Raw genomic sequence first — 13,878 nt, 5'->3', positions numbered from 1 at the left:
TGTCATCATCACCATCATTATTATCATCATCACTATGATCATCCCCATCATGACCAACACAAACATAATCATCAGCACACTCAACACATCATCATTATCATCATAACCACATAACCATCACTGGCATCATCCTCATCACCATCATTGTTATTGACATCAGTGTCACCACTACCAACATCATCAACATCATCAGTACCATGGTCACCATCATAAACAGCACCACCACCATTATCATCATCATCATCACACTCAGCACATCATTACCATCATAACCCTCACAACCATCACTGACAACATTCTCAAGTCCATCATCATCAATGTCAGTAACATCACTACCACCATCATCAACAGCAACTCCATAATCATAAATCATCATCACACTCAATATGTCATTATTACTGTTACCACCACCACCACCACCATCATATCATCACATGAACACAAGCTCACTGAGGGCAGGGATGTTTTTATTGCTTTTGTTTTCCTTGCTATATCCCTAGGGTCTGGTACACTTTAGCTGGCCAATAAATATTTTTGGTTCACTCAGTATCACTAGATTTATTATGATTTTCCATTTTCATTTGACTGAAAATGGCACAGATGTTTACAATCATCAGGCATGATCTAATAGAGATACCATTGGCTGGTACCTACTTGTGGGGCTGGCGAGGGAGGATGGAGTCTCTGAAGTCCCAAGGTCCACTGTGGAGGTCCCAGGAGCTGAGAAAAAGTCCACATCAGTGAAAGCAGAAAACACTCTCATGGCAGAAATTACATGAAGGTAGACTATTGTGAGGTCTGCTGCATGTGGCCTTGAGCTGGGTCTGTCTTTGGAGCTAAGCAGAGGGGAACTTGAGTAACTTCTGCCTTCCCAGTTCATTTGCTCAAGAGGAGGACATATGGGTTTAAGAGGAGGGGCCGGCTCCTGCTCCACTTGATATAGGATCAGGGGCATCTGGACATGAGTTAAATACTCACTGCTGGTGGTGGTCACAGAGGTCCGATGGGTGAAACCTGTACAGAGAAGGAGGGAAGAGACTGGGTAAGGGTTAAGGAGATGTGGGGGACGTAATAGAGTTCAGGACTATCCTGGTGCAATTAAATGTGTTTCATGGGACAAGAGTCATTAACGATTTTCTATCAGCATCATCACAACAGGGAAGAGTGCCCAGAGGGAATGCCTCTCATGATAACGAAGAATCCATGAAGTCCAGAACTTAGTCATCCCATGTAGAGCACATGACAGAATTTGCAATGGCCAGGTAGGGAGTGTGCCCCCAAGCCAGAGATTAGAGTTTGCACATCAAGGAGGAACAGACTCCTAGCATATCACAGCTGCTCACCATTGACATAGAGGCTGTTCATGTCCAGGGTGTAGGGGCCCAGCTCTTTGATGCCATGGGTCAAGTGGCTCAATTCCCAGTACAGCTGCTCCCTGTCCACTCCAGGGCTTTTGGGGTCAAGACAGTGGGTGCAGAGGGCATCCACTCCAGTGGCTGCTCCATCCTTCTCGGACCTGAGGAAGGTAGGAGGGGAAATGACAATGAAAAGATTACCTAGGACTTGTCTTGAGATTGTTGAGGGAAACATATCAAGGAACCAGAGGAAATGAGAAATCTAGGGAAGAGGTGAAAATCTGCACTTACGTTATCTGAGTACATTGACCACTGTCTTGGTTGGGACTGAGAATAGAGTCCTGGATATAATAATTTTTATAAGAGTGCAAGATGAAACCTACATTCTCATGGCATGGGGACAGGAGAACCCAGACTTGAGAGTAGTGAAGAGCTTGAAAGGGGGATGCATGTATGTGGATGAGGTATGATTGTCTTAAGAGCAGTCCTGGGGACAGAATTTAACACTAAATGAAAGGGAGGGACAGGCAAAGGAGGGAATTCAGAGGAGTGATCAGGGTAGATCAATCCTGATGGTGAACCATGAAGATTTTGCATGTTGAGGTGGGGCATGGGGGTGTTACTATCAGGAAACAACGTGTTCTCAAGCCAGTGATTCCTAAATTCCCTTTTTGGTGATTATATCCCTAGGAAGTGCAGCAGGGAGACAGTGCACCGTCTTTTGGAGTGAGGACAATTGGGGCAGCCAGGATGGCTCTTCTAAAGTCTCACCTGAGCAAGGTCAGTCTGCAGCCAGAGTACAGAGGGCCAACACTGGTGTTCTTGAACATGGGACCAAGCTGTGGAGGAGGGAGAGGGAGGTGAACAGGAGGGCTAAGGTATGTGTGTTAGGGGCAGATGTGAGGTGGGCAGAGAAGGCACCGATGAGGAGGGCTGGTCTCCATGGGCGGGGCTTGCATCTCTCAGGGGCAGGGGTGAGTTTGGGGCTACCTTCTTTCATCACCTTGGCATCTGTGATGTAGAAGGGACTGGATATCTGGGGCTAGTCAGAGTGAGGAGGGCAGGGCACTAACCAGACTCTGCAGGACCTTCTCCGTGGTGTTGAACTTCCTGGAGCCAGGGCGACGCATGTCCTCCTCGTACTTCAGGTTGGTGATGGTGAAGTTGAGGGTGAACGGCACCAGGAGAGGGCCAGCAGCTGTAGTGGGAATTGAAAATAAATACTGTGTTCAAAGTAGAGAAAATAGGGGTTTGGAATAGACTTATCTTTAAACATATGCAAAATTTAAAGAGAAAAATATTTACCATGTCTCCCTTGCCTATAATAATACAATTTATTTTTATACAAGTATATTATATAATAGTAGTTAGATGTTGAGCATAGCTAGTTGTGCATATTCAGTGCTCAATATTGTCTGATGTTATCTGTTATCTTTGTTATGGCCATCATCATTGTTGCTATCATTGTCATCATCACCATCATTATCATCATCACCATGATCATCCCCATCATGACCAACACAAACATAATCATCAGCACACTCAACACATCATCATTATCATCATAACCCCATAACCATCACTGGCATCATCCTCATCACCACCATTGTTATTGTCATCAGCGCCAGCACTACCATCATCAACATCATCAGTCCCATGGTCACCATCATAAACAGCACCACCACCATCATCATCATCATCACCATCACACTCAGCACATCATTACCATCATAACCTTCACAACCACCACTGACAACATCCTCATGTCCATCATCATCATTGTCAGTAACATCACCACCACCATCATCAACAGCAATGCCATAATCATAAATCATCATCACACTCAATATGTCATTATTACTGTTACCACCACCACCACCATCATATCATCACATGAACACAAGCTCACTGAGGGCAGGGATGTTTTTATTGCTTTTGTTTTCCTTGCTATATCCCTACGGTCTGGAACACTGTAGGTGGCCAATAAATTTTTTTGGTTCACTCAGTATCACTAGATTTATTATGATTTTCCATTTTCATTGGACTGAAAATGGCACAGATGTTTACATTCATCAGGCATGATCTAACACAGATACCATTGGCTGTTACTTACTTGTGGGGCTGGTGAGGGAGGATGGAGTCTCTGAAGTCCCAAGGTCCACTGTGGAGGTCCCAGGAGCTGAGAAAAAGTCCACAAAAAGACTATTGTGAGGTCTGCTGCATGTGGGTTTGAGCTGGGTCTGTCTTTGGAGCTGCGCAGAGGGGAACTTGAGTAACTTCTGCCTTTCCAGCTCATTTGCTCAAGAGGAGGACATATGGGTTTAAGAGGAGGGGCCAGCTCCTGCTCCACTTGATATAGGATCAGGGGCATCTGGACATGAGTTAAATACTCACTGCTGGTGGTGGTCACAGAGGTCCGATGGGTGAAACCTGTACAGAGAAGGAGGGAGGAGACTGGGTAAGGGTTAAGGAGATGTGGGGGGCGCAATAGAGTTCAGGACTATCCTGGTGCAATTAAATGAGTTTCACAGGACAGGAGTCATTAAAGATTTCCTATCAGCATCATCAGAACAGGGAAGAGTGCCCAGAGGGAATGCCTCTCATGATAATGAAGAAACCATGAAGTCCAGCACTTTGTCATCCTATGTAGAGCATATGACAGAATTTTCAATGGCCAGGTAGGGAGTGTGCCCCCAAGCCAGAGATTAGAAGTTGCACATCAAGGAGGAAGAGACTCTTAGCACATCACAGCTGCTCACCATTGACATAGAGGCTGTTCATGTCCAGGGCGTAGGGGCCCAGCTCTTTGATGCCATGGGTCAAGTGGCTCAGTTCCCAGTAGAGCTGCTCCCTGTCCACTCCAGGGCTTTTGGGGTCAAGACGATGGGTGCAGAGGGCATCCACTCCAGTGGCTGCTCCATCCTTCTCAGACCTGGGGAAGGTAGGAGGGGAAATGACAATGAAAAGATTGCCTAGGACTTGTCTTGAGATTGTTGAGGGAAATCTATTAAGGAACCAGAAGAAATGAGAAACCTGGGAAAGAGGTGAGAAGCCACACTTAGGTTATCTGAACACACAGACCACTGTCTGCAAGCAGAGTCATGGATATAGTAATTTTTATAAAAGTGCAAGGTGAAACCTGCATTCTCATGGTATGGGAACAGGAGAACCCAGACTTCAGACTAGTGGTGAGCTTGAAAGGCTGATGAATGTATGTGGATGAGGCATGACTATGTTGAGAGAAATCCTGGGGACAGAATTTAACATCTAAATGAAAGGGAGGGGCAGGGAAAGAAGGGAATTCAGAGGGGTGATCAGGGTAGTGCCTCAATCCTGATGATGGACCATGAAGATTCTGCATGTTGAGGTGGGGCATGGGGGTGTTACTATCAGGAAACAACTGGTTCTCAAGCCAGCGACTCCTGAATTCCCCTTTTGGTGAGGATATACCTAGGAAGTGTAGCAAGGAAGCAGTGCAGTCTTTTGGAGTGGGAACAAGTGGGGCAGCCAGGCTGGCTCTTCTAAAGTCTCACCTGAGCAAGGTCAGTCTGCAGCCAGAGTAGAGAGGGCCAACACTGGTGTTCTTGAACATGGGACCAAGCTGTGGAGGAGGGAGAGGGACGTGAGTAGGAGGGCTGAGGTGTGTGTGTTAGGCGCAGATGTGAGGTGGGTGGAGCAAGCACCAATGAGCCGGGCCGATCTTTGTGGGTCGGGTTTGCATCTCTTGGAGGGAAGGGTGAAGTTGGTGCTATCTTCTTTCATCACCCTGGCATGGATTATGTAGAAGGGACTGGGTATCTGGGGCCGGGCAGAGTCAGGAGGGCAGGGCACTAACCAGATTCTGCAAGACCCTCTCTGTGGTGCTGAACTTCCTGGAACCAGGGTGACGCATGTCCTCCTCATACTTCAGGTTGGTGATGGTGAAGTTGAGGGTGAAAGGCACCAGGAGAGGGCCAGCAGCTGTAGTGGGAATTGAAAATAAACACTATGTTCAAAGTCAAGAAATGGGGGTTTGGAATAGACTTATCTTTAAACATGCGCAAAATTTAAATTGAGAGAGAAAATATTTACCATGTCTTCCTTGCCTATAATAATACAATTTATTTTTATAAAAGTAGATTATATAATAGTAGTTAGATGCTGAGCATAGTTATTCATGCATATTCAGTGCTCAATATTGTCTGATGTTATCTGTTATATTTATGATGGCTGGTCATCGTCATTGTTGCTATCATTTTCACCATCATAAACAGCACCACCACCATCATCATCATCATCATCATCACACTCAACACATCATCACTACCATCATAACCTTCACAACCATCACTGATAACATCCTTATGTCCATCATCATCATTGTCAGTAACATCACCACCATCGTCATCAACAGCATCACTATCATCATCAATCATCATCACACTCAACCTGTCATTATTACTGTCATCACCACCACCATCACCATCATCATCACATGAACACAAGCTCACTGAGGGCGGAGATGCTTTTATTGGTTTTGCTTTCCTTGTATCTCTAAGGTCTGGTACACTGTAGGTGGCCAATAAATTTTTTTGGTTCACTCAGTATCACTAGATTTACTATGATTTTCCATCTTCATTTGAGTGAAAATGGCACAGATGTTTACATTCATCAGGCATGATCTAAGGGAGATGCCATTGACTGGTACTTACCTGTGGGGCTTGGGAGGAAGGATGGAGTCCCTGAGGTTCCAAAGTCCACTGTGGAGGTCCCAGGAGCTGAGAAAAAAAAATCCTTATCATTGAAAGCAGAAAATAATCTCATGGCAGAAATGGCAAGAAGTTAGACTATGATGAGGTCTACTGCATGTGGGCTTCAGCTGGGTCTGTCTTTGGAGCTGGGGTGGAGGGGAGCTTCAATAACTTCTGCCTTCCCAGCTCCATTGCTCAAGAGGAGGACTTATGGGTTTAGGAGGAGGGGCCAGCTCCTGCTCCACTTGATGTAGGATCAGGGGTATCTGGACATGAGTTGAATACTCACTGCTGGTGGTGGGCACAGAGGTCCGATGGGTGAAACCTGCATAGAGAAGGAGGGAGGAGACTGGGTAAGGGTTAAGGAGATGTGGGGGGTACAATAGGGGCCATGGCAATACTGGTGCAATTAAAAGAGTTTCATGGGCCGGGCGCGGTGGCTCACGCCTGTAATCCCAGCACTTTGGGAGGCCGAGGTGGGCGGATCACAAGGTCAGGAGATCGAGACCACGGTGAAACCCCATCTCTATTAAAAATACAAAAAATTAGCCGGGCGCGGTGGCGGGCGCCTGTAGTCCCAGCTACTCAGGAGGCTGAGGCAGGAGAATTGCGTGAACGCGGGAGGCGGAGCTTGCAGTGAGCCGAGATTGCGCCATTGCACTCCAGCCTGGGGCACAGAGCGAGACTCTGTCTCAAAAAAAAAAAAAAAAAAAAAGAGTTTCATGGGACTGGGGCCATTAAAGAATTCCTATCAGCATCCTCACAACAGGGAAGAGTGCCCTGAGGGAACACAGTTCATGATAATGAAGAAACCGTGAAGTCCAGAACTTAGTCATCCCATGTAGAGCAAATGACAGAATATTCAATGACCAGGCAGGGAGTGTGACTTCAAGCCAGAGATTAGATTCTTCCCAGATTCTAGAGGGAAAAAACTCCAACCACATCACAGCTGCTCACCATTGACATAGAGACTGTTACTGTCCAGGGTGTAGGGGCCCAGCTCTTTGATGCCATTGGTCAGTTGGCTCAGCTCCCAGTACAGCTGCTCTCTGTTGAGTCCAGGGCTTTTGGGGTCAAGATGGTGGGTGCAGATGGCATCCACTCCAGTGGCTGCTCCATCCTCCTCGGGCCTGGGGAAAGTAGGTAGGGAGAATGACTATGAGAAAATTACCTAGGTTGTGTCTTGAGACTGATGACGGAAAGACAGTAAGGAACCAGAGGAAATGAGAAACCTGGGAAAGAGGTGAGAAGCCACACTTAGATTTTCTGAGTGCACTGACTATTTTCTTGCTTGGGACTGTGAGCAGAATCACGGATACAACCATGCTTATCAAAGTGCAAGGTGAAACCTACATTCTCATGGCATGGGGACAGGAGAGCCCAGACTTGAGTCCAGTGAAGAGCTGGAAATGGGGATGAAAGCACATGGATGAGGCATGATTGTCTTGGGAGAAATTCTGGGGACAGAATTGAACACCTAAATGAAAGGGAGTGGCAGGGACAGGAGGGAATTCAGAAGGATGATCAGGGTAGAGGCTCAATCCTGATGATGGACCACGCAGATTCTCCCTGTTGAGGTGAGGTGTGGGGGTGTTACTATCAGGAAACACATTGGTCCTGAAGCCAGTGACTCCTGAATTCCCCTTTTGGTGCGGATATCCCTAGGAGGTGCAGCAAGGAGGCAGTGCAAAGTCTATTGGAGTGGAAACAATTGGGGCAGCCAGGCTGGATCTTCTAAGGTCTCACCTGAGAGAGGTCAGTCTGCAGCCAGAGTACAGAGGGCCAACACTGGTGTTCTTGAATACAGGGCCAAGCTGTGAAGGAAGGAAAGGAAAGAGAGTAGGAGGGCTAAGGTGCGTGTGTAGGGGGCAGAAGTCAGGTGTGTGGAGCAGGCACCAGTGGGCGGGGCTGGCCTCAGTGAGCAAGGCTTGCATCCCTTGCAGGCAAGGGTGAGATGGGTGCAATCTTCTTCCACAGTTCTGGCTTGGATGATGTAGGAGGGACTGGGTATTTGGGGAGGGGCAGGAATAAAGTGGGTAGGGCTCTCACCAGACCCTGCAGGACCCTCTCTGTGGTGTTGAACTTCCTGGAGCCAGGGTGATGCATGTCCTGCTCGTACTGCAGGTTGGTGATGGTGAAGTTGAGGGTGAATGGCACCAGGAGAGGGCCAACGACTGTAGCTGGAATGGGAAATAAACACTATGTTCAAAGCAGAGAAAATACCAGTTTGCAAGAGACTTATCTTTCAATATATGTAGAATTTAAATTGAGCGACAAAATATTTACCATGTCTTCCTTGCCTATAATAATACAATTTACTTTTATAAAAGTGTATGGTATAATAGTAGATGCTGAGCATAGCTTTTGGTGAATATATATTGCTCAATACTGTCTGACATTTTCTGTTAACTTTATTGTCACCATCATCACCATCACCAAGATTGTCACCATCACCATCATTATTATCATCATCGCCACTGTTATCGCCACCATGATAATCCCCATCATGACCACCATAAACATCATCACTCTCAACACATCATCATTACCATCATAAGCCCACCACCATCACCAGAATCATCCTCATCACCACCATCATTGTCATCAACATCACTACCACCATCATCGCGATCACCACTATCATCATTATAAACAGCAACACTACCACTATCATCATCTCACTCAATACATCATAATTACCATCGTAACCTCTACCACCATCACCAGCATCATCCTCGTCACCATCACCATCATCATCAACATCACTACCATCATCATCAACAGTCTGACCATCATCATCATTATCATCATCATAAACAATGTCACCACCACCACCATCATCATCCCACTCAACACATCATTATTACCATCATAACTATCACCACCATCATCATCATCACAAGAATACAAGCTCACTGAGGGCATAGGTTGTTTTAAAATTGATTTTCTTTTTCTTACTGTATTCCTGGGGTCTGGTACACAGTAGGTGGCCAAAACAAATTTGTCCACTCACTATCACTAGATTTACTTTGATTTTCCATCTTTATTTAAGTGAAAATGACAGAGATGTTTACACTAATCAGGCACGCTCTCATAGATATGTCATTGACTGATACTTACTCGTGGGGCTGGAGAGGGTGGATGGAGTCCCTGAGGTTCCAAAATCCACTATGGAGGTCCCAGGAGCTGAGGAAAATTCCTCGTCAGTGAAAGCAGAAAGCACTCTCTTGGCAGAAATGGCAAGAGGGGAGACTATTTATGGGGTTTGTTGCATGTGTGGCTTGAGCTAGGTTGGTCTCTTGAGCTGGGCAGAGGGGCGCTTGAATAACTTCTGCCCTCCTAACTTGTTTGCTCATGAAGAGGACTTATGGGTTTATGAGGAGGGGCCAGCTCCTGCTCCTCTTGGTGTAGGAACTGGGGCATTTGGACATGAGTTGAATACTCACTGCTGGTGGTGGACACAGAGCTCCGATGGGTGAAACCTGCAAAGAGAAGGAGAGAGGAGAGTGGGTAAGAGACAGGAGAGGTGGGGGACCAAATGGAGGTCAATGCTACCCTGGTGCAATGAACTGAGTTTCATGGTACAGGGACCACTGAAGATTTCCTATTAGCATCTTCACATCAGGAAAGAATGCCCTGAAGGAACACAGTCCACAATGATAACGAAACCATGAAGTTCAGACCTCAGTCATCCCATGTAGAGCATATGACAGAATTTTCAAAAGCCAGGCAGGGAGTGTGACCTTTAATTAGAGATTAGAGGCTGCCCGGCAAGGGGAAAGAGATTTTAACCACATCACAGTCACTCACCATTGACATAGAGACTGTTCCTGTCCAGGGTGTAGGGGCCCAGCTCATCAATGCCATTGGTCAGCTTGCTTAGCTCCCAGTACAGCTGCTCCCTGTTGAGTCCAGGGCTTTTGGGGTCAAGGCGGTGGGTGCAGATGGCATCCACTCCAGTGGCTGCCCCATCCTTCTCGGGTCTGGGGAGTGTCAGTGGGAAAAATGACAATGAAAAGATTATCTAGGAAAGGTCTTGTGATTGCTGACGGAAGGACAGCAAGGACCAGAGAAATGAAAAACCTGGGAAAGAGGTGAGAAGCCACATCGACTCTTAGTGCATGCACTATTGTCTGGCTTCGGTCTGTGAGCGGGGTCATGGATACAATTACTTTTATAAAAGTGCAAGATGAAACTGACATTTTCATGGACGGGACAGGGGGGCCAGACTTGAGCCCAGTGAAGAGCTGGAAATGAGGATGAAAGCACGTGGATGAGGCATGATTGTCCTGAGAGAAATCCTGGAGACAGAATTTAACACCTAAAGGAAAGGGAGGCACAAGGAATGGAGGGAATTCAGAGGGATGATAAGGGTAGGGGCTCAATCCTGATGATGGGCCATGCAGATTCTCTGTTGAGGTGGGGTGTAGGGCTGTTACTATCAGGAAACACACTGATCCTGAAGCCAGTGACTCCTGAATTCCATCTTTGGTGAGGATATCCGTAGGAAGTGTAGCAAGGAAGCAGTGCAAAGTCTTTTGGAGTGAGAACAAGTGGGGCAGCCAGGCTGGAAATTCTAAGGTCTCACCTGAGCAAGGTCAGTCTGCAGTCAGAGTACAGAGGGCTGACACTGGTGTTCTTGAACAAGGGCCTGAGCTGTGGAGGAGGGAGAGGGAGGTGAGTAGGAGGGCTAAGTTGTATGTAGGAGCCAGGCAGAAGTGAATTGGGCAGGGCTGGCTTCGGTGGGTGAGGCTTACATTTCTTCTTCTTCTTCTTTTTTTTTTTTTTTGAGATGGAGTTTCGCTTTTTAGCCTAGGCACAATCTTGGCTCACTGTAACCTCTGCCTCCCAGATTCGAGTGATTCTCTTGCCTCACCCTCCCAAGTAGCTGGGATTACAGGCATGCACCACCATACTCAGCTAATTTTGTATTTTTAGTAGAGATGAGGTTTCATCATGTTGGCCAGGCTGGTCACAAACTCCTGACCTCAGTGATCCACCCGCCTTGGCCTCCCAAAGTGCTGGTATTACAGGCGTGAGCCACTGCTCCTGGCTGAGGCTTGCATCTCATGGGGCAAGAGTGAGTTGGGTGTGATATTCTTCCATTGCCCTGGCATGGATGATGTAAGGGGAACTGGGTATCATGAGCAAGGCAGAGTGTGGAGGGCAAGACACTAACCAGACCCTGCAGGACCCTCTCTGTGGTGTTGAACTTCCTGGAGCCAGGGCGACGCATGTCCTCCTCGTACTGCAGGTTGGTGATGGTGAAGTTGAGGGTGAACGGCACCAGGAGAGGGCCAGCAGCTGTAGTGGGAGTGGGAAATAAACATTATGTTCAAAGTAGAGAGAATAGCACTTTGTAATAACCATATGCAGCAATTAAATTAAGTGACATAATAAATATTTTCCATGCCTTTCTTATCTATGATACAATTTATTTTCTAAAGTAGATTATATAATAGTAGTTAGATGCTGAGCATAGCTCTTGGCACATATGTAGTGCTCAATATTGTGAGGTGATATCTGTTATCTTTATTATCACCATTATCATCATCACTATCATAGTCATCATTATTATTATCATCATCATTATTGTCATCACAAGTGCCACCAGCACCACCATGATGATCCCCATCATGGTCATGATCCACAAACATCATCATCACCATCATCACATTCAACATATCATTACCATCATAACCCCACCACCATCACCGACATCATTCTCATTACCATCATCGTCATTGGCATGGACATCACCGTCACCATCACCAACAATGTCAGTAGCATAATCATCATCATCATCATCATCATCAACACTACCACAATCACCATCATCATCATCACACTCAACATATCATTACCATCATAACCCCACCACCATCACCGACATCATCCTCATCCCCATCATTGTAATTGTCATTGACATCACCATTACCATCATCAACATCACTAGCATAATAATCATCATCACCATCGTCAACACCACCACCATCATCATCACACTCAACTTATCATTATTACCATAGTAACCCCCACCACCATCACCAGCATCATTTTCTTCAACATCATCACCATCACCATCATCATCATCAACAGCACCACCACCAACGTCATCATCATGACAAGAATACAAGCTCACTGAGAGCAGAGATTTTGTATCGGTTTTGTTTTCCCTGCTGTATCTCTAGGATCTGGTACACACTAAGTGGCCAACAAATTTCGTTGGTCCACTCACTGTCAGTAGATTTGCTATGACTTTCCATCTTCATCTGAGTAAAAATGACAGAGATAGCATGCTGTAATAGAGATGTCATTAACTGGTACTTACTTGTGGGGCTGGGGCTGGAGGATAGAGTTCCTGAGGTTCCCACATCCACTGTGGAGGTCCCAGGAGCTGAGGAGAAGTCCTCATTAGTGAGAGCAGAAAGCACTACCATGGCAGAAATACCAAGAGGCGAGACTTTTATAAGGTTTGCTGTATGTGGCTTAAGCTGAGTCTGTCTTTGAAACTGGGGCAGAGAGAGCCTGAATAACTTCTGCCTTCCCAGCTGCTTTGCTCAAGAGGACTTATGGGTTTATGAAGAGGGGCAGCTCCTGCTTTACTTGGTGTAGGATCATGGACATGTGGAAATGAGTTGAATACTCACTGCTGGTGGCGGACATAGAGCTTCGATGGGTGAAACCTGCATAGAGAAGGAGGGAGGAGTGTGGGTAAGTGACGAGGAGATGTGGGGGACCAATTAGGAGTCAGGGCTACCCTGGTGCAATGGAAGGAGTTTCATGCAACAGGGACCATTAAAGATTTCCTATCAGCGCCCTCACATCAGGGAAGAATGCCCTGATGGAATTCATTCCATGATGATGAAGAAACCGTGAAATCCTGGCCAGATGCGATGGCTCAAGCCTGTAATCCCAACACTTTGGGAGGCCAAGGCAAGGTGGATTATGAGGTCAAGAGATCAAGACCATCCTGGCCAACATGGAGAAACCCTGTCTCTACTAAAAATACAAAAATTAGTTGGGTGTGGTGGCATGCATCTGTAGTCCCATCTACTCGGGAGGCTGAGGCAGGAGAATTGCTCGAACCTGGGAGGCGGAGGTTGCAGTGAGCTGAGATCACACCACTGCACCTCAGCCTGGCAACAGAGCGAGACTCCGTCTCAAAAAAAAAAAGATAATCTGAAGTCCAGAACTTAGTCATCCCATGTAGAGCACAGGGACAAATTTTCAATTGCCTGGTAGTGAGTGTGACCTCAAGCCAGAGATTACAGGCTGCCCAGCAAGGAGGAAGAGGAAGAGCCTCCAACCACATCACAGCTGCTCACCGTTGACATAGAGACTGTTCCGGTCCAGGGTGTAGGGGCCCAGCTCCTGGATGCCATTGGTCAGGTTGCTCAGCTCCCAGTACAGTCGCTCTCTGTCCAGTGCGAGGCCTTCAGGGTCAGGGCGATGTGTGCAGATGGCATCCACTGCTGTGGCTGATCCGTCCTTCTCTGGCCTGGTTAAGAACCTACATATGCTTAATCAATCCACCTCCCCTCCTTTTGTCCTTCCTTTCCACTCTTCGTCAGCCCCTAATGCGAAATCTGGGGAAACTGTGGTTTACAAGAATGTGGCTCTCAGTCCGGGCGCAGTGGCTCACGCCTGTAATCCCAACACTTTGGGAGGCTGAGGCGGGTGGATCACGAGGTCAAGAGATTGAAACCATCCTGGCCAACATGGTGAAACCTTATCTCCACTAAAAATGCAAAAATTAGTTGGGCGTGGTGGTACGTGCCTGCAGTCCCGGC

General features: G+C 46.9%; 1 protein-coding gene across 1 annotated transcript in view; it reads right to left on the bottom strand.

Annotated features, from left to right (window-relative positions):
• Positions 1 to 13,878, bottom strand: part of LOC103233851 (mucin-16) — a 140,880-nt gene that overhangs the window by 59,846 nt on the left and 67,156 nt on the right. The window contains 23 exon segments of the mRNA XM_073016992.1: positions 655 to 720; positions 979 to 1,014; positions 1,344 to 1,516; positions 2,127 to 2,194; positions 2,429 to 2,553; positions 3,469 to 3,534; positions 3,750 to 3,785; positions 4,115 to 4,287; positions 4,889 to 4,956; positions 5,191 to 5,315; positions 6,047 to 6,112; positions 6,375 to 6,410; positions 7,043 to 7,215; positions 7,832 to 7,899; positions 8,135 to 8,265; positions 9,206 to 9,271; positions 9,532 to 9,567; positions 9,896 to 10,068; positions 10,674 to 10,741; positions 11,265 to 11,389; positions 12,417 to 12,482; positions 12,736 to 12,771; positions 13,414 to 13,586. Of these exon segments, the coding sequence (XP_072873093.1) occupies positions 655 to 720; positions 979 to 1,014; positions 1,344 to 1,516; positions 2,127 to 2,194; positions 2,429 to 2,553; positions 3,469 to 3,534; positions 3,750 to 3,785; positions 4,115 to 4,287; positions 4,889 to 4,956; positions 5,191 to 5,315; positions 6,047 to 6,112; positions 6,375 to 6,410; positions 7,043 to 7,215; positions 7,832 to 7,899; positions 8,135 to 8,265; positions 9,206 to 9,271; positions 9,532 to 9,567; positions 9,896 to 10,068; positions 10,674 to 10,741; positions 11,265 to 11,389; positions 12,417 to 12,482; positions 12,736 to 12,771; positions 13,414 to 13,586 (2,153 nt within the window).

This window comes from Chlorocebus sabaeus, chromosome 6 (assembly GCF_047675955.1).
Source record: "Chlorocebus sabaeus isolate Y175 chromosome 6, mChlSab1.0.hap1, whole genome shotgun sequence".
Lineage (NCBI taxonomy): Eukaryota > Metazoa > Chordata > Mammalia > Primates > Cercopithecidae > Chlorocebus > Chlorocebus sabaeus.
The sequence above is the reverse complement of the archived record's forward strand: the minus strand, read 5'-3'. Positions and strand labels throughout refer to the sequence as shown.